The sequence below is a fragment of the Salmo trutta genome, chromosome 19 (genome assembly GCF_901001165.1).
Source record: "Salmo trutta chromosome 19, fSalTru1.1, whole genome shotgun sequence".
Classification (NCBI taxonomy): Eukaryota; Metazoa; Chordata; class Actinopteri; order Salmoniformes; family Salmonidae; genus Salmo; species Salmo trutta.
The window spans coordinates 48,915,236-48,937,079 of record NC_042975.1 but is presented as its reverse complement, the minus strand read 5'-3'; the positions used below and the strand labels follow the sequence as shown (position 1 = coordinate 48,937,079).

Here is a 21,844-nt window from a genome sequence, read left to right as displayed (position 1 = left end):
GAAAAAATGGTCTCTGCACCTACAAAGACACACCGAGCCGTTAGATTTGGCCATTCATTTTCCTAAAGCTGTCGATCAACAGAGTAGCATGGGCCAAAGCTTGTCTAATGAATTTCTGCATGTTGGGCTGGGCGTCAGTGGGAGGCTAATTAGCCACTACACTCAGCTGTCAATCAAGCAGTGGAGCAGCGAGAGCCCGGTCCGCAGAGAGAGAGAGAGACTGATAAACTAAGCCCGGAGCGAAACGTGTACATTGATTGGAGGTCACTCCTACACCTCCACAACCATCTGTTTCCATTTGATTCTATTCATTAATTTGTCCTGTCGCTCTGTCACTGCAAATCAATGGCCCAGTCAGTAGCTTTCACTGGTTAGGTGAAGTGGGGAAATTCTCTATCCATGAAGGGGCTTATGCAGGTAAAGCTGTTCAATCCAAATGAACACTCCAATAATTAAAGAAAGAAAGGAAAGGCCTCTGACTGACTACATCACAAAAAAGGGTTGTAATAGCCTGGGATAAAAATCTTTAGACAATATATGTCAGGGTTCTTTATCTATGCCTTTAGGTCCGCCCTAATCTCTCTGGATTGGGAGTGTGGTGACCTCTGTATAATCCACCTAATTTAATCCATTTTACAGCTCAAATTATTACGTTGAAATCTCTACATTGCTATTCTCACGTATCTGTGTTTTGGTGTATGACGTGTGTATCCGTGTTTTGGTGAATGATGTGTGTATCCGTGTTTTGGTGAATGATGTGTGTATCCGTGTTTTGGTGTATGATGTGTGTATCTGTGTTTTGGTGAATGATGTGTGTATCTGTGTTTTGGTGTATGATATGTGTATCTGTGTTTTGGTGTATGCTGTGCGTATCTGTGTTTGGGTGTATGATATGTGTATCTGTGTTTTGGTGTATGATGTGTGTATCTGTGTTTTGGTGTATGATGTGTGTATCCGTGTTTTGGTGAATGATGTGTGTATCCGTGTTTTGGTGTATGCTGTGTGTATCTGTGTTTGGGTGTATGATGTGTGTATCTGTGTTTTGGTGTATGATGCGTGTATCTGTGTTTTGGTGTATGATGTGTGTATCTGTGTATGCTGTGTGAGGCAGGTAGTCTAGCGGTTAAGAGCATTGGACCAGTAACCGAAAGGTCCCTGGTTTGAATCCCTGATCCGACTAGGTGAAAAATCTGTCTGTTCCTTTGAGCAAGGCACTTAACCCTAGTCGCTCTGGGAGGTGGTTTCACTGACCTGGCGTCGGCCTCGCTGTAGTACTCTCGAGCAACAATGTCTTCAAAGAGCTCCCCGCCTGTCACTCTGAGGAAGAGAGGATTGTGAGGCTGCCGGTTTCAAGGATGCAGGTGGACTGGAGCATGGAGCCAATGTGAGAGAAACACACCCTTCCCTGTACCCTTCATATCAGCCACTGAGACATGTTGACATGGAACCTAAAAGGCACCTCAATGGTACATTTCTGATGTGAGAAAAGGCAAATCATTGACAAAACTCTAGTCGTCATCTCACTGTTGCAAAATACAGACTATGAGAGTATGAATCCTTTAAAATATGCATTCTCAGGGCTTAGGGCAACACATACCAGTGTGTAATGTATTGCAATGAGTGCAAGGGCGTGGGTGCTGACATTTCAAAGTTCAAAGCAGCCTTCAGTGTGGGAAAGTGTGGGAAAATTGCCTTGTCAATTTGTCAGTATGATGAAGTCCATGCTCCCATTTAATAGGTGGGTGTGAGGCCATCCATCTATCAGACAGCCTCCACTAAAATAGTGGATTCCAGAGCAGAACACCCTGCCTGGCTTTCTGCTGCATGGGAGAAATGTTGCACCTGGGAGCTGGTCCCTGTGGTGTTGGTGAGTCAGATAAACTACATTCGGAAAGTATTCGTTGCAGCCTTGATCTAAAATAGAGTTAAAAAAAAAAAAATCTTATCAATCTACATACAATACCTCATGATGACGAAGCAAAAACAGGTTTTTTTGATTTTTTGCAAATGTATAAAAAAAAATCTAAAATATCACATTTACATAAGTATTCAGACGTTGTACTCAGTAATTTGGTGCAGCACCTTTGGCAGCGATTACAGCGTCGAGTCTTCTTCGGTGTGACGCTACAAGCTTGGCACACCTGTATTTGGGGATTTTCTCCCATTCTTCCATGCAGATCCTTTCAAGCTCTGTCAGATTGGATGAGGAGCGTCACTGCTATTTTCAGGTCTCTCCAGAGATGTTTGATTGGGTTCAAGTCCGGGCTCTGGATGGCCACTCAAGGACATTCAGAGACTTGCCTCAACGCCACTCCTGCATTGTCTTGGCTGTGTGCCTAGGGTCTTTGTCCTGTTGGAAGATGAAACTTCGCCCAAGTCTGAGGTCCTGAGCGATCTGGAGCAGGTTTTCATCAAGAAACTCTCTGTACTTTACTCTGTTCATCTTTCTCTAGATCCTGACTAGTGTCCCAGTCCCTGCCACTGAAAAACATCCCCACAGCATGATGCTGCCACCACCATGCTTCACCGTAGGGATGGTGCCAGGTTTCCTCCAGACATGACGCTTGGCAATCAGGCCAAAGAGTTCAATCTTGGTTTCATCAGACCAGATAATCTTGTTTCTCATGGTCTGAGAGTCATTTAGGTGCCTTTTGGCAAACTCCAAGAGGGCTGTCATGTGCCTTTTACAGAGGAGTGGCTTCCGTCTGGCCACTCTACCATAAAGGCCTGATTGGTGGAGTGCTGAGCAGATGGTTGTCCTTCTGGAAGGTTCTCCCATCTCCACAGAGGAACTCTGGAGCTCTGTCAGAGTGACCATCGGGTTCTTGGTCACCTCTCTGACCAAGGCCCTTCTCCCCCGATTGTTCAGTTTGGCTGGGAGGCCATCTATAGGAAGAGTCTTGGTGATTCCAAACTTCTTCCATGTAAGTATCGATGGAGGCCACTTTGTTCTTCAATGCTGCAGAAATGTTTTGGTACTCTTCCCCAGATCTGTGCCTTGACACAATCCTGTCTCGGCGCTCAACAGACAATTCCTTCGACCTCATGGCTCGGTTTTAGCTCTGACATGCTCTATCAAATGTGGGACAGGTGTGTGCCATTCCAAATCATGTCTAATCAATTGAATTGACCACAGGTGGACTCCAATCAGGTTGTAGAAACATCTCAAGGATGATCAATTGAAACAGGATGCACCTGAGCTCAATTTTGAGTCTCATAGCAAAGGATCTGAAAACTTATGTAAATAAGGAATTTACATAAAAACCTGTTTTCGCTTTGTTATTATGGGGTATTGAGTGTAGATTGATGAGGAAACATTTTTATTTAATCCATTTTAGAATAAGGCTGCAATGTAACAAAATGTGGAAAAAGTGAATACTGAATACTTTCCGAATGCACTGTATTTGTGGGCCTATTTTATAAACCTGCTAGTACAGAGGGATTGGGCTCTGACAAAGCAGTTTGCTCCAAAATGTGTCAGCTTTAAAGAATATCCAAGATAATTTAGTTTGTATTTTCCTAGTCTCTCATTTGTGTCCTTTTGGAAATTTCACTAAGTATCTGTGGCTGATCTCACAGAATTAAAGGCACAATTCAGCCATTTTTATGTCAGTATCAAATCATTTCTGGGTAACACTTGAGTATTTTACTGTGGTCAAATGGTCAAAAAGAAACAAAAATAGCTTCTTAGCAAGATCAATTTCTCAAGCAAGAATTTTGCTAGGACTGTCTGGGAGTGGTCTGAGTCGGGAGGGGGAAACTGAAAACTAGCTGTTATTGGCAGAGAGGTTTGGAACTATTTCTTATTGGTCTATTAACAAATTCACAGCATGGTGATGTCACCAGGCAGACCAAAACTCCATCCCACCACAACAGGCTGAAACTTCAAACAGCTCTTACACTAAACGGGCATTGTCATCAAGATCTTCTTATGCAACACTTTGTCCTGCTGCTCACTGTCTCACACTTACAAAGCTGTTTTTCATTCAGAGACATTAACAGGGAAGAGGCAGGTAAAAGAAGACACCTCACAACGGATGCAAGAAGAGTTCTCTTAAAGTTACAATACTGTAAGACTTTACCAATGTTAAAGTGTCCAGTTTCTGTAATGAAAAGCATTCAACGCCTCCAGAATACTGTAATCACTGTTTTGCAGACTGAAATCAACAGTTCCTTGAAAGGCATTGAAAGGTATTACATCCTTTGAGTGTTTAAAATGCTTATAATGGTGACTTTTACAGAACTATTATGGTGCACTCAAACAAAGTACACTCAACACTACATGGGCTCTTTAGCCATAACTAGCAGTTAGATCCAAACCACAGCCTATACTGTATAGCTTAGTAAGGAGCTCATTGAATTCAGGACCTCTACTAATATTAATGGTAGATAGTGATTCACTGTGGTTCCGTCTTATACGGACTGCTCTGATCAGTGTGAATAGGACACACATCAAGACTCACGTCAAGCTACCGCCCAAACTAGAAACATCACTGTGTCATTAACGTCAATCATCCTCACTGTGTGTGTGAAAACAGACGGAATGATGCAGTAGATAAATTCACGGCAGTGCATTACTCACAGGTCAAAGATCAGGTAGTGATGCCCCTCCTCTGAGATGCTGTCATGGAGACGCACTGGATGGAGAAAAGAGAGAAAATAAGTAAACATATGCAGGAATTGAAAGCCCTAATATTTCACACATAGAATGCATAGTCAATAACCTTCAAATATCTAAATCACACATCTCAATCACCCAGTCCACTGCATATGTCAAATCACAGTGTCTCACATTCCCCAAAATACACTATATGGCCAAAAGTATGTTGACACCCCTTCAAATTTGTGGATTCGGCTATTTCAGCAACAGGTGTATAAAATCGAGCACACAGCCATGCAATCTCCATTGACAAACATTGGCAGTAGAATGGCCTGTACTGAAGCGCTCAGTGACTTTCAATGTGGCACCGTCATAGGATGCCACCTTTCCAACAAGTCAGTTCGTCAAAGTTCTGCCCTGCTAGAGCTGCCCCGGTCAACTGTAAGTGCTGTTATTGTTAAGTGGAAACATCTAGGAGCAACAACGGCTCAGCCGCAAAGTGGTAGGCCACACAAGCTCACAGCATGGGACCGTCGAGTGCTGAAGCGCATAAAAATCGTCTGTCAGAGTGTTGCTATACTCACCGAGTTCCAAACTGCCTCTGGAAGTAACGTCAGCACAATAAAGGTTCGTCGGGAGCTTCATGAAATGGGTTTCCATGTCCAAGCAACCACACACAAGCCAAAGATCACTACGCATAATGGCAAGCGTTGGCTAAAGTGGTATAAAGCTCGCCACTATTGGACTCTGGAGCAGTGGAAATGCGTTCTCTGGAGGGATGAGTCACGCTTCACCATCTGGCAGTCCGACGGATGAATCTGGGTTTGCCGGATGTCAGGAGAACGGTACAGTACCTGCCTGAATGCATACTGCCAGCTGAAAAGTTTGGTGGAGGAGGAATAATGGTCTGGGGCTGTTTTTCATGGTACGGGCTAGGCACCTTAGTTCCATTGAAGGGAAATCTTAACGCTACAGCATACAATGGCATTCTAGATGACTCTGTGCTTAAAACTTTGTGGCAACAGTTTGGGGAAGGCCCTTTCCTGTTTCAGCATGACAATGCCCCGTGCACAAAGCAGGGTCCATATAGAAATGGTTTGTCGAGATCGGTGTGGAAGAACTTGGCCGGCCTGCACAGATCCTTGACCTCAATCCCATCGAACACCCTTGGGATGAATTGGAATGCTGACTGCGAGCCAGGCCTAATCGCCCAACATCAGTGCCAGACATCACCAACGCTCTTGTGGCTGAATGGAAGCAAGTCCCTGCAAGTCCCTAATGCCCATGATTTTGGAATGAGACAATCGACGAGCAGGTGTTCACATACTTTTTTTTGAGAATATCTAGGTTTTGATTATCGGTAGGCCTAACTGAAGTGATGTGGTACATACTGTTCATGAATTACTTTAGTCAAGCTTAGATAGTGCTTCTGATGTCCTGTTGCTGTCCTTATGTTATCTCCACGATGGAGAGAATCTCTCTCTCTCTCTCTCTCCTACCCACCAGTACCCACCACACTCCTCCCCTCCCCCAGCAGGCAGTGTTGTGCTGCTCTGTGTGCATGTGTGTGGGCGTGTATGCACAGAGAGAGAGAGAGAGAGAGAGAGAGAGAGAGAGGGGGAGAGGACACACGTGCGTTTGTGTGTGGGTGCTGAGATAGAAAGGGGAACAAAGTGGAAGACTGCAGTTTAGATACCTTCACCTGCCAACACCGATACATAGCAACCGTCTCACCATTACATAAGCCTGAAACAGCAATCTCAGTTCATTCCGCTTAACGTTGCCGGAAAATACTTTGATTTGCATTCGCCACTTTCAACATTGCTAAACAACACCCCCCCCCCCCCCCCCACTTCCTTTTTTGCTGGGTTTTGCTTGTTATTTTTGTCTACACTTAAAGTACATCTTATTTCCTAAAAACTGCAGAAATCCTATACCAAACGGAGGTATAGAGAGGGAACTTTTCAAAAGTAGTCATGGAAGTAGTGACATTCTAAATGTCCTCATCGGTTTTGATAGCCTTGTGATCCTGAACTGCTGTTTTGTTCACAAAGAGGGTTTTAGCAGAGGAAAAGGCCAATCTGGTGTTACTTCCTGATGGTGATGCTTTTGGCCTGTCGCTGTCTGCTTTTGGTTCTCTTGGCAGGGCTTTCCATATCAGCAGAGAGAACACTCTTCCCTCTGTTATGGGTTGTGACTAGGTTGTCCCAAACGGTGTATTTCCTGAGAGCTCTTGATGGAAATCTTTGATGTCAGCCTCTTTAAGAACCTTTCCTTTACCAATCACTTGTCCAGGCTGTTGTTAGGCTATCTGAATATAGATGTGTTTGGGTCGCTCTTGAATTACGGTGGCATTTGGGCATGGCATTTTATATATATTTTTTGACCATTATGATAACATTGTGCCACCAGTAGAAGTAGTAACACCAATGAGAAATGTTGGGTACATTTTCTAGAAATCTACGGTCATCAGTCCTTTACAAATAATTGACAAAAGTGACATAATTCATTCTATATTTTAATAGCCCTTGTTTTTATTGACCTATATAATATATGAAATACTTTTGTTTACTGTCTAGCATTCATACTAATAGATTGATTTCTCTAAATCCCCAAAAACATATCACTACACCTCTACACATCCAGCGGGACGAGCCAATTTGCTAGTCCCCTGTAGTTTCTACAATGCATACAAATAGATGTTTTGCAGTTTAACAGACTTACATATGTCTTCGTATTAAATAACAGTTAAATAAAACAGAAAAGGTATGCTTTGTCATGTTTTTGTCCTTTGAAATTGTTTTTACGTGGCGTCAAAGTCAAGGGACAGCATTTACCACCGCTATTCAAGAAGGAATTCTAGCTGAATAGGGATGGTTAAAGTACTTTGTCTCTCCCACAGAGCAATATGACAACACACTGAGGAAAGCTTTATTACACGGTTGAGAGCCTCTACACTGATACGCCAATTATCCCTAGCAGAACACAATGCCTTCAAGTGTGGCAACATCATCGTATAGGTAGGGACTGCTGTCAATCCACCAAGCATGAAAAGCATGAGCCTTTAGGATATCTCCAAACCGCTATATGGGTGTCACTGTCGTAATGGGTTTGAGTGGGTCTTCTACAAAAAACCATTCCCAGGAATCACACAACTTACAACAACAAAAAAAACTGGCTTATTCTATTGAGAACCAAACGTACCAAACCTGGCCCCTAGCACTTGGCGTGATGAGCCTGAATTAGGAGTATTAGAGCCAATTCATCCAACACGTTAGTTCTCTCCTCTCCTGGATCTATGTGGGCGGACTTTGGCTCTTTGACGAATAGCCGCCCCCGATTTCGGCAGAGGAAGGCTGCCATGTAAAGAATGTGCCGATAAACAAAACGAGTCAATCCGAAGGCTGCAAAGTCAATTGGGAGGTTTTAACTGGTGCTCTGCACCGTCTCAACCAGCATGGTGGATGTAGGAGCACATGAAAAATGCTGGACGTGGGCCAGTTCTTTAATAGCCTGTGATGGTCGGTTAGGCTCAGGGATAGAGAGCACAGGATGAGGGAAGTGTGTCTCAATGCATCCAGCGGATTCAGAAAGAGGCAGCTAGCTCACATCAGAGCCTATACTGTACAGAACCCGGGAACTTGACTACATTATCAGGGGAGAGCTTGACGCTGATGATCTTTATTCTATTGAGCTGCAGTCTGTGCAGGCAAATTTCCCACAAGGGCTATAAAATGCATACACGGCCACAGGGGCAAATCTTCAGCGAGATGACAGCAGATAATGTATTCCTTTCCTCCCAGTCTGTCTGTTTAGGAGCAGGAGGAATTCAGTTTAATGTTGATAGAAGGCTGGATGTTTCAGCTTCCCCCTCTCTCTCTCTCTCTCCTCTATCCCTGACAGATCACAAAACAGCATACAACCTTATCTGAGGTCATCCACAGGCCACACTCGTATTGATTCTCTCTCTGACCACTTGGAGGCTGGGTTAGACATACTGTACAGTACAGTCAAGTCGTGCTCCCTCTCTTCCTCTCTCATTCCCTCTCCCTCTCTCTCTCACACACGGTTGAAAACATCTTCAGATTAATAATGCAGTTATATTTACAATGTAGTAATCTAGCAGACATTCGTATTAAGAGCAATTTACAATGAATGTATTCATCTTAAAATAGCTAGGTGAGACAACCACATATCACAGTCATAGTAAGTACAATTTTCCTCAATAAAGTAGCTATCAGCAAAGTCAGTGCTAGTAGAAAAATAAAAGTGAAAGCTTTTTTTTATGCGGGGTGGATAAGACTGAGATGTCTTATTTAAGATTATTTTTTGAAGAGGTAGGGTTTCAGACGTTTTCGGTGAGATGGGCAGGGACTATGCTGTCCTAGCATCAGGAGGAACCTCGTTCCTGCATTGGAGTACCAGGACAGAGAAGAGCTAGGACTGGGCTGAGCAGGACCTGACCCCCGTAAGGGACAGCCAAGAGACCAGAGGTGGCAGAACGGAGGGCTCGCTTGGGGTGTAGGGTTGGAGCGTAGCCTGAAGGCAGCACCATGGTCTTGTAGTGGATGCGAGCTTCAACTGGAAGCCAGTGGAGAGTGAGGAGGAGCGGGGTGACATGGGAGAACTTGGGAAGGTTGAACACTAGGCGGGCTGCGGCGTTGTAGATAAGTTGCAGGGGTTTGATAGCACAAGCGGGGAGCCCAGCCAACAGAAAGTTGCAATAGTCCAGACGGGAGATGACAAGAGCCTGGATTAGGACCTCCGCCGCATCCCGGTGTGAGAAAAGGTTGTACTCCGCAGGAGCGAGTCGCTGCTTTGACGTTTGCAGAGAACAACAGGGTGTTGTCCAGGCTCATGCCAAGGTTCTTTGCATTCTGGGAGGGGGACACCGGGGAGTCAACTGTGATGGAGAGATCTTGTACAGTCAATCTTGTCCATGGCAGCGAGTGGGATGCATTATTAAACACGTATGGGGCTGAGAAAAGTAGAAAAGTACTTCTCAGCCTATTAATCTGTAAATTACCGATTGTGGTCCTGAGCCGGCTCTGACGGTGCCACACCTCAGGCTGTCACAGAGTGATGTTCCCCGGCTGTACGCACAGGAACCACAACAGTCAGCTAGCTGTCTGTCTCTCTGGGTGGCTGTCGTACTTTCACTGGGCGCATGATTCTGCTCAATGGAGGCAGATAACATCAACGCAGTCAACAGTAAGTTTACAATTCGTTTACTATGCTGCCGAAAGAATCTGATCCAAGATTAGTGACGTATTTTTTTAAGTGCCCCAGTCTGAACTGCTTCATATTAGCTAGCGTGAAAGAATGTATATAACGTAACACATTGGAAAACAAAATATTGTGGAGTCAGCCAATCAATGAGACAGAATAACCAAACAATTATTTGAATGGATCATAGTGCTTCTGAGATATACTGAAAGAGTGAGAATAGGATGAGGAAGCCAGCATGACCTGACTGGCCTCCAAAAACGAAAGAGCTCACCGATGTTTGAGTGCTTCAGCAGTCGGCAGATCCTGGCCTCTCTGTCCAGCTTCTGGTGATCTGAAACGGAAAAAAACACAGACAGGTTCATAATGCAGGACACAGTATGTCTCTTTCCCAGACATGGGTCTTTGTCAGGTTCCATGTCAAATACGATGTACAGAACTGTGTAATAATTCAACTGTCAGGCCAGAGCTGGTCTGGCTCTGGTTCAGCAGCTCTGTGGCCTGATGATGGGCTGTCTATGGAGCTGGTTATCTGCAGATAGATGGCTAAGATGGCACCAACAGAGGGCACCTTGACTCGAACTCCAATAAAACATTGCAGGTTTCTACTTTGTGTTTTTCTCTCATTTTCATAATCCGTTTGTTTCGTGATTACCATTTTGATTCTTTTATTTCACTTTGTCCTGCATATTGGAGCTCGAAGCCTAAGATTTTCACTGTACACTACAATAACACCTGCAACTCTGTACGTCTGATTATTCAACACTCTGAAATCATTCTAGACCTCAGCTGAATCTGATAATGATTTATGTGGCTGTTGAGAAAGTTGAGGAGTCTAAATGACTTGGTGCTACCTTGCATTGGAAACTGTCATGGTCAAAACATAGTGATTAAATGGTTGTAAAATTCGGGAGAGGTCTGTCCGTGATAAAGAAATGCTCTGCTTTTTTTTGACACCACACTCCACAAAGCAAGTCCTGAAGGCTGTAGTTTTATCTAACCTTGATTATTGCCCGGTCACATGCTGCAAAAAAGGACCTAGAAAAACTGCAGCTGGCCCAGAACAGAGTAGCACATCTTGCGCTAATATGAATACTATGCATGCCAGTCTCTCTTGGCTAAAAGTAGAAGAGACACTGAATGCATCACTTCTTCTTTTTATAATATTAATGTGTTGAATTCCAAATAGTTTGCATAGTCAACTTACACACAGCTTAAAAACAAAGGTGTCCATGTATGCCAATGACTCAAGTTTTATATTAAGTCCGCAAGCTAGATGCCTGCAATGTCTCATTGAAGGTCTAGATAACTTTTCTGGACTCTTTGGACAAAAACCTAATCATGATAAGTGTACAATATTACATATTGGATCTTTAAAAAAAATACAACTTTTACATTACCCTGCAGTTTACCTATAAAATGGGCTGACGGTGAAGTAGACAAACTTGGTATTCATATCACAAAAGATATAAATGAGCTCTCCACAATGAATTTCAATAGAAAACTTGTATAAATAGACAAGATCCTGCAAACATGGAGAGGTAAATACCTGTCTATTTATGGAAAAATTCCCCTGATTAACTCCTTAGTCATATCTCAGTTTACTCACTTACTTAGGGTGCTGCCTACTCCTGATGATTTGTTTTTCAAATAATATGAGCAAAAAATATTTAGCTTTATCTGGGATGCTAAACCATACAAAATAAAATGTGCCTATCTATATAATGAATAGGAATTGGGTGGGTTGAGATCATTAAATATAAAAGCACTAAACCTCTCTAAAAGCTTCACTTATTCAAAAGTTTTACTTTTTACTTTTAAGAAAAGCTCATCCATTGTTTACAAATTGCCTTTTTGCCTTTGTGCAGATTGCCATGTCTCATTTTCGATTAATTGAAAATGATACTTTTTTCAAAGTATCTCTCTTTTTCAAACAAGCATTGCAGAGCTGGCTACAATTTCGAATTTTATCCCCCTGAAAAGATAGAACAAATATTACAACAAATATTATGGCTGAACTCAAATGTGCTGGTTGATAAAATACCTGTATTTATGGGAAAGATTTTTTTAAATTGTATTTTGTTATTAAATGATATTGTACATTGGAACAGTAGAGTTATGCCCTTCATGGAGTTATCAGAATTGTATGGGAAGGTCTGCTCAATCCAAGAGTACAACCAATTGATTACAGCATTACCCCAAAAACAGAGGAGGCAGGAAGAAGTGGGAGGAGGTAGGGAACTGGTCTGTCTGCCCAATATAAAGGATCAATACTGGTGGAGGAATGAAAATAGCATAAATAGGAAAGTATACCAGTTTCATTTGAGGAACAGGATATTGACAGCTGTGCCATACAGATTGCAAAATAGTTGGGAAGAGATTTTTGATGTACCGATTTCATGGTGCAAGGTGTATGAGTTGATATATAAAACAACGCAAGATTCAAGACTTTGTGCTTTTCCTCTAAAATTATTATATAGAATTCTTGCAACCAACAAAATGTTGAATATTTGGGGCATTCAGTCATCGAAGCTCTGCAGATTTTGTTGTGAGGATACAGAATCAATAGACCATTTATTTTGGTATTGCCCTCAGGTAGCCTGTTTCTGGTCTCAGGTTCAGGAATGGCTGAAAATGCATAGCATTGATCTAAAATGTACCCTAGAAATAGTACTGCTGAGAGATCTGGAGAGACCGGGTCAGTCAATTACTAATATACTAATACTGTTAGCAAAAGTATTTATCTTCAACTCGCAATCTGTGGATTCTATTCGATTAGATAGATTGAAATGATATGTTAAACATCACAGCATAGTTGAAAGACATACTGTATGGTGCGTAGAAACCCAAAGAGGGTGGCCAGCAGAGATAGGTGGGAGGGGCTGAGGGAAGCTGAGGGTTGGGATATGGAATTGGAGACAAGTGGGAGTGGAGTTGCTGGGCAGGGGATAGAATGACGTTCAAAGATAAAAGTATTTGAAAAAATTAAGTCAAAATAAAACATAATTAAAAGTAAAAGTAAGTTTGAATGACACTGAGGGGCGGTGTTTTTACAGCTAATGCCGGTTTGCCTGAGGCTGATGCCTTGCAGGTGTTTGTAGACATGCATTTACACACACTCTCATTCAAATGCACAACATGTGCACATACACGGACACACACACAGGTAAATAGTGCGGTACATGCACTCAAACATTGACAGTTGGCCTTGCTGTTTTAAACGTTCAATAAAAATTCAAATTAAAAATTCAAATGATAACTTACACACAGTTCTGACACACACACTTACCCCACCAGACACAGTCTCCAGATAGTAATATATAGAGCCATGATTGCATGGAACTCCCATCTCAGATTGCTCAAGTGAACAGCAAACCTGGTTTCAAAAACCAGATAAAGCAACACCTCTGAGCAAAGCAAATGCATGTCGTTCTGTACTTGAGCTGTTCTTGTCAATTAATGTTCTGTATTATGTCATGTTTCATGTTTTGTGTGGACCCCAGGAAGAGTAGCTGCTGCTTTGACAACAGCTAATGGGGATCCTAATAAATTACTAAATACTGAATAATACTCTTATAATACCATTATATTATTATAATACCCTTTTTCCTTAAGAGATGTTTGAAAATAAGGCCTGAAATTTCAGCATTTTTTCAAGTTGCCGTTTTGGACTGCCTGGCGAAGTCACCAGGCGGTTTAAGTTAATAGACAAATAACAAAGGGAGTTTCAAACCTCTCCACCAATAACAGCTATTTTTCAGGATACATATCCCTCCAATTAGGCTATTTTAATTAGGTCCCTCACTTAGACCACACCCACACAGTCCTAGAAAAATAGCTTTTTTCTAAGAAGCAATTTTTGTTTCTTTTTGACCATTTTAATTGAAAACAATCACAGTACGGTACTTAATTGTTACCCAGAAATTATTTGAAATGTAGATTTAAAAAATTGCTGCATTGGACCATAAATACCAGTGTTGATGATACGGAAGGAAAAAATATTGTACAGTGCCTTCAGAAAGTATTCACACCCCTTTACTTTTTCCACATTTTGTTGTGTTACAGCCTGAATTTAAAATGGATTAAATTGAGATTTTGTGTCACTGGCCTACACACAATATCCCATAATATCCAAGTGGAATTATGTTTTTAGAAATGTTTACAAATTAATTAAAAATGAAAAGCTGGAATGTTTTGAGTCAATAAGTATTCAAACCCTTTGTTGGCAAGCCTAAATAGGAGGAGAAAATTGTATTTGCTTAACAATAAGATGCATGGACTCTGCCTGTGCGCAATAATAGTGTTTAACATGATTTTTGAATGACTACCTCATCTCTTCACCCCACACATACAATTATCTGTAAGGTCCTTCAGTCAAGCAGTGAATTTCAAACAGATTCAACCACAAAGACCAGGGAGGTTTTCCAATGCCTCACAAATGAAGGGCACTTGGTAGATTGGTAGATGGGTAAAAAAAAATCTAAAGCAGACATTGAATATCCCTTCGAGCACGGTGAAGTTATTAATTAAACGTTGGATGGTGAATCAATAAACCAGCTCAGGGATTTCACCATGATGCCAATGGTGACTTTAAGTGACAGAGTTTAATGGCTGTGATTGGAGAAAACTGAGGATGGATCAACAACATTGTAGTTACTCCACAATACTAACCTAAATGATGATGGCTGTATCATGTCATTTTACCTTTATTTAACTAGGCAAGTCAGTTAAGAACAAATTCTTATTTACAATGACAGCCTACACCGGCCAAACCCGGAAGACGCTGGGCCAATTGTGCGCCACCCTATGGGACTCCAAATCACAGCTGGTTGTGATACAGCCTGGATTTGAACCAGGGTGTCTGTAGTGACGCCTCAAGAGCTGAGAGGCAGTGCCGTAGACTGCTGCACCACTCGGGAGCCCTGTGTATGGGAATGTTTTTCATTGGCAAGGACTGGGGAGTTTTTTAGGATAAAAATAAATGGACTAGAGCTAAGCACAGGCAAAACCTGGTTCAGTCTGCTTTCCAACAGACACTGGGAGACAAATTCACCTTTCAGCAGGGCAATAACCTAAAACCAAATATACACTGAATTTGCTTACCAAGACGACATTGAATGTTCCTGAATGGCCTAGTTACAGTTTGACTTAAATCGGCTTCAAAATCTATGACAAGACTTAGAAATGGCTGTCTAGCAATGATAGACAACCAACTTAACAGAGCTTGAAGAATTTCTTAAATAATAATGTACAATCCAGGTGTGCAAAGCTCTTAGAGACTTACCCAGAAAGAATCACAGGTGTAATCACTGTCAAATGTGATTCTAACATGTATAGACTCAGGGTGTTGAATACTTTCTGAAGGCACTGTAGATGCTGATGGTTGACAGTGTTGGTAATGTGTAATGAGGGTGTGGGTGGTGTGGGTGGGAGGGGGTGATGATGGGCACGGTGCAAAGGAGGAGGTTCAGGAAAAGAGAGAGGTCACATCGCCACGAGCCACTTTCCCCACTAATGAAAGTGAGGGGGAGGGCAGCCAGTGAAATAACAATGCCGCTTTGCCAAATAAATGCTACCTTCCTGTGTGAGAGCGGAGGGCTTTCTGCGGTATTAATGAGCAATCCAAATTGGCAAATGAGGAAGAGGAGACCCCATTTTCCCTCCTAATTTATACCCCTCTATTTAATAATACAGCCCTTCACTGTCTGCACAATCTGTAGAGCGCAATCAGGGACAGAGAAGGCCTGTATCAGCCCTAAAGTCGTACAAAGGCATTGCCCTCTTTATCAAGTTCATGATCGCGTCGGAGATTGGATAAACCAAGCCTCCTCCATCATCCAGGCTTTTCTCGTGTGAGCAGAAGCTTCACAGAACCCCAAGTGCTGTGTAGCAGCTACATTTATCATTATAAACGAGTAATGTTTCAGTGATTCCACCATTAGACAGACAAGATATGAAACAAATATCACCTCATTCTTTACTTCTATAATATTTGCTGCCGTACCAGCGTTTTAATAAGTGTATGACATTCTCCCCTCCGTACAGCCCTCCTGTACTGTACTGTATCCACTGTAATGTATAAGCAAAGATATGTTCTGGACTTTGAAAATGGTGTTGCTAAGCAACACTGGCGGAATATACCAGAAATAGAATTATAAGATATATGAGTTTGAAAAAAAACTACAGCGGGAAAAGTCACAGCAAACTTAGTTATTATAACCCTGTATATATCCTCCAACGGGGAGGATTTCAAATAAAAGCTTCAACAACTCTGAGCACAGGTCAACGGCAATATACAAGGAGAGTGTGAGACGACAATGAACCATACAAAACCGTTTCCCAATCATGTATTACCCAACAACAGGCAAACAGCAAATTACATAAGTCGTAGAAAATGATATGTCCAATACACCATACCAGTGGAACTTTGTACAGTATCATTGGTGTTCACTGTTCAGTGAATGGATTTACAACTTAACATATGTACAGTATTGATTAACACATCGACACAGACACCATGCCAATGGGTGGTCTTATTTTGCACTCTTGCTGCATGGACTTTAACCTGTAAGGTTCATATCTAGGCAAACATGGACCTGACCCTGGACGAAAACCTGCAGTTTGTCTCCGTGTAGACGCACAATAAATACACTTCTGGATAGTGTGATGCCTTGAGTTGATTTTACCATACCTAATACACATTTTGGTGTGATGCCTTTTTAAAAATCGAAAGTCAGAAATAAAGCTCACTCACAGCTGATTTGGGTTAAATGTTCCAACCAACTCCTCCTGGCCTAGCAGTATATTATCAGAATGCTAATGGTCCTCCTCTGCTACTCAGCCAAGTGTCTTTCCCTGCTCCATGCAATCCATTCTGTTCACCCTTATACCTGAGTCTTACACCTGAGGGTACCCAACCCAAAGTCAGTCTCTACATAGCAAGTAGAGAGGCAGGCTTTGTGTAAAAAAGTAAATAGTACATGTAATATCCTCGCTAATCATTTTGGAGCAAAGCATCTGCATGTATCTTATCTCATGAAGAAATGTCTGCCAAGTCTTCCATAGCCAATTACAGAGGCACACCAACTCATTAGACAGTAACTTAATTATGTGCATCATATTATTGTGACCTGTGATTTAACGCATGAGGAGGTCATATTAAAGGAGTGGTTTACTTTTTTTAACCAAATCTCTATTTTTGATGTAAAAGGGACGTTATAGAAGTCTCCCGACCCCTCCTGTCTCAGCCTCCAGTATTTATGCGGCAGTAGTTTATGTGTCGGGGGGCTAGGGTTAGTCTGTTATATCTGGAGTATTTCTCCTGTCTTATCCGGTGTCCTGTGTGAATTTAAGTAGGCTCTCTCTAATTCTCTCTTTCTCTCTTTTTCGCTCTTTCTTTCTCTCTTTCTTTCTCTCTCTCGGAGGACCTGAGCCCTAGGACCATGCCTCAGGACTACCTGGCTTGATGACTCCTTGCTGTCCCCAGTCCACCTGGCCGTGCTGCTGCTCCAGTTTCAACCGTTCTGCCTGCGGCTATGGAACCCTGACTTGTTCACCGAACGTGCTACCTGTCCCAGACCTGCTGGTTTCAATTCTCTAGAGACAGCAGGAGCAGTAGATATACTCTCAATGACTGGCTATGAAAAGCCAACTGACATTTACTCTTGAGGTGCTGACTTGTTGCACCCTCGACAACCACTGTGATTATTATTATTTGACCCTGCTGGTCATCTATGTACATTTGAACATCTTGACCATGTTCTGTTATAATCTTCACCCGGCACAGCCAGAAGAGGACTGGCCACCCCTCATAGCCTGATTCCTCTCCAGGTTTCTTCCTAAGTTCTGGCCTTTCTAGGGAGTTTTTCCTAGCCACCCAGCTTCTACACCTGCATTGCTTGCTGTTTGGGGTTTTAGGCTGGGTTTCTGTACAGCACTTTGTGACATCAGCTGATGTAAGAAGGGCTTTATAAATACTTTTGATATCATTTCATTTGGTTTTGAGAAACTTACCGCACCAGCAGTAGACTTCTTCATTGCTTGTTCTGCAGTATGGGGGCCATGGCTAAACATGAACAAAGTCCAAAAATACCCAAATATGTCCTTTTCAGAAACGGCAAATGTTGTACCTTTCATACTTTTTCCACCAACTTTACCATACCGCCAACTTTTTTTCTGCCTTTTCTTTATATCTGAAAGGTATTGCCGGTATCAAAGCCGAAACTTTTAATTACGCCAAAAAAACAAGTAATCATTTCAGCAAATGACAGCTTAGTATGAAAGCACAATGCTGAGGAGGCATTGGCACAAACTATGCTCCTAAAGAGTAACTTCATGAAAAAAAAAAATGTTTCATCGAAAACCAGATGTTTTTGGCATAGTTATAGTTGAAACACGTAAATTCTGGTCTTCATTTTGACAGTTCGTTGCAAAAGTGATATATTTTGGTCTTTTAGTAGTCAATCTATCTATTTTTTTCTAGCTATTTTTTACTGTCTTTTTTCCATTTATGAATGTGTTATTCAATGTGTTTCTCTGGTCTACAGTAAAGGCCAAATCCAATATTTTAGCTAATCATTTATTTATTTTCTTGATACCTAAAGGGGTCCTACAATTCAAATTGAAATATCTAAAGGATCCACAGTATGACCATCTTAAAACAATTCACATTTTAGCAAACGCTCTTATCCAGAGCGACTTACAGTAGTGAATGCATACATTTAATAATTTTTTCCCCCCCCGTACTGGTCCCCCGTGGGAATCGAACCCACAACCCTGGCGTTGCAAACACCATGCTCTACCAACTGAGCCACACGGGACCTAAAAGCCTGGATGATGGAGGAGGCTTGGTTTATCCAATCTCCGACGCGATCATGTTAGTTCCATTTAGTATGATATGTTATGTTTCATATGGTATGTATTCATTTGTGGATGTCCATCACCCATTTCGGATGATACGTTATGAATTACAATTTGTATTATATGTTACGAATTTTCAAAATGTACAATATGTTGCAAATTTTCAAAATGTACAATATGTTACGAATTTGCAAATCATATGATACGTTACAAATTCTAGCTACGTGGCTATGTGGCTAACATGCTAAGTAGTTGGAAGGTAGCTAAAAAGTAGTAAGTAGTTGTAAAGTTGCTGATCAGGTAAAATGCTAAAGTTGTCCGTGATGAGAACTTGCAATCATTGGGTTGCTAGAAATTTGTGTTATACACCCACCCAACCAACCAACCAACCAACCAACCACCCACCCACAATACTTAAACCACCCACCCACAATACTAAACATACTAATTTGAGTGTCCTGGATTTACATTTACTCTGTTACGTCTAGTCTATGAGACCAGGCTGGAATTACTGTGGGAATAAATATCATGGAATAGGGAAAATATTGGAATAAAGTAGGCTAATCCAATTGAAAGCGTGTATCAAATTGTTGCTTACTAAAACTACCAAAGTCATCCAATCCTTGTAAAACATTTGAAGCAATAGCCTACCTGCGTGTGGTCAACGAGATGATAACCACATCAACACCGGTATCATTGGAACAGCAGCGTTGCGCTGCTTTGAGACAAGCGTGGGGACTCTTCTTGATAAATCAATCAATGTCAGATTTTTGTTTTCACTAAATCTCTGTTTGGATATTGGTTATAGGCTACAATTAGGCTGGTGAAATGTTAGCTAGGTTGAGGTGAGTTTGCTCATCTATCACTCATCAGAAACATTTAGCACGCAATAACGTAGCCTAAATCAAGAATATTATTTGTATTTTATTATTTTATATTCCATTATATTCTTACTGTAAAATATATGTCTGTTGAATGTGATTGGGTAGGTGTGTCTTGTCCGTTTAATGAAACAAAATAATGAACTATTGATTTCATCTGGATGGCAGCCATGGCTGCACAGACCTGTAACATAGGCCTCATTATACTCAAAATATGCTATTCTATTCTTTTGAAAATACATTTGATTAGTCTGATGTTTCTTAGGACCTGTCTAAACTAATGAATAATGGATTTATTTTTGATGGTGTATACTCTCAATGGATTTATTAAAATAGACGCCCACCAGCATCTGCACACCACTTCCACCACTTTTCCCCGGCAATGCCGGCATGCGCACGGCAGGTATAAAAAGCGCACGCAGGAAAGAATGTGGTAGAAAAACAGTATTAGAGAGAGTCAGCAATTCGAGAGTCAGTAGGTAGAGACTCAGCATGTGCTCAGTCTGCCACCCTCTCCTTCCCCTCCGTACCGTTCCTACTGCCTATACCTCCCCTTCCTCCCTACTCTCTCTTCACTCCCTCCCTCCCCTCGCTCCTCTCTCCTCCCTCTCTTCCCTCCCTCCTTCCACGCTTTTCCCTCCTTCCCTCCTCTCTTCCCTCCGCCTCCTCCCTCTCAGGGGAATCAGCAGGCCCCACGCCAGGTCCTCTGAGGGCCCTTCAATCAGGCTGCACCCAGCAGTCCAACACGGCCTCTTGTTGTTGTTTAAATGATGTGTCACCGTGCGCCCTTCACATGAGAGCCCAGTAGGAGGACATGGTCAGAACATCGAGCCAATATCAGACTCTCCTGGTGGTCAACGTCCGCGTCGCAATGCTGTGGTTCTAGTGACGAGATATTTAGTGTAGTTCTCATACGATAAAATGGTTTTGAAATGTTGATACTTCAATACAACACACAACACTACCTATTTAAACTCACCAAATGGCATTGTAAATATCAAGCAAGTGGTGCTTATCTGGAAGAGCAGTAAGCTCAGGTATACTCTGACTCTGGAAATATGAGTCAGTATACAATTTGCATTCCTCCTAGCAATACAAGTACATTTCAACCATTTTAAGCAAATATGTTGGTATTGATGTTGTCTTCCACTGAGCCATCAGTTGGCTCAGGAGCCTTTCCTTCAGCAGCTCAGTTGGTTGTTATATGGGTTGCATCACAACCAACTGAAGAAAAACCTTTGATGACACTCAAAGACAGGAATTGTTAACTCATTAATATTAATGAATCAGAGCGTTTGATTCATCACAGTCTTTCTCAGTAAAGTCTCCCACGCAAGACACAAAGTGACTTGGTATTACAAAGAATGTGCACATTGCACAAACTCCCACCACGGGGAAGGTATAGAGTTGTGTAACTCTCTCACCTTAGTGACTAATGCTGTTCAGGAACACTTCAACAAATGTGAAGCAAAAGACCTGGAAAGCCAAGTTTAAAGTCAATGCTTCATTATGACACTTTAAGTTTGAATCATGGCAACATGAAATGCACCATCTTGAACAGACAGTGACCCTTAAAATCCCCTAATAGGACTGAGTGTGTTGGGCTTTAGTGGAAAAGAAATGGATAAAAGAAGAATCTATTGTGCGGAGGAGGGATGGGAGACCGGGTGAAATGGGAGTTGTGTGCCAGGGATAAAGGAGAGGAGAGGAGGATGATACAGCACAGCAACCTGGACTGGTAGACGTAACATAGTACACATAAAACCAGAACACTCCAATTAGTACTATATGTTACGTTTCGTTTATGGTACCATTTAAAAGGGGTTTTCTTTATTTTTACTATTTTTTACATTGTAGAATAATAGTGAATACATCAAAACTATGAAGTAACACATATGGAATCATGCAGTAACCAAAAAAAGTGTTAAACAAATCTAAATACATTTTATATTTGAGATTCTTCAAAGTAGCCACCCTTTGCCTTCATGACAGCTTTGCACACTCTTGGCATTCTCTCAACCAGCTTAATGAGGTAGTACCTGGAATGCATTTCAATTAACAGGTGTGCCTTGTTAAAAGTTAACGTGTGGAATTTCTTTCCTTCTGAAATAGGAGTCCCGTCAACGGGGCAGTTGTAAATCATGCAGCGCCGTGTGTCACAATCGCAGATTTTAGAGAAACAACAAATGTCGGTACATATAAGTGTCTTATATTGGCTGAAAGCTTAAATTCCTGTTAATATAACTGCACTGTACAATTTACAGTAGCTATTACTGCG

General features: G+C 41.8%; 1 protein-coding gene across 5 annotated transcripts in view; it reads right to left on the bottom strand.

Moving 5' to 3' along the window:
- LOC115154883 (calcium/calmodulin-dependent protein kinase type II subunit alpha) overlaps positions 1–21,844 on the bottom strand; it is a 73,370-nt gene that overhangs the window by 36,328 nt on the left and 15,198 nt on the right. For all 5 annotated transcript variants that reach the window (XR_003867958.1, XM_029701571.1, XM_029701573.1 and 2 more), the window contains exons 3-5: positions 10,101–10,160; positions 4,583–4,637; positions 1,252–1,317 (exon numbers count right to left, since the gene is read on the bottom strand). Coding sequence is in view for 4 of the 5 variants with exons in the window: in XM_029701571.1 (XP_029557431.1) it covers positions 1,252–1,317; positions 4,583–4,637; positions 10,101–10,160 (181 nt within the window). In the remaining variant the exon portion in view is untranslated. The remainder of the gene's footprint in view (positions 1–1,251; positions 1,318–4,582; positions 4,638–10,100; positions 10,161–21,844) is intronic.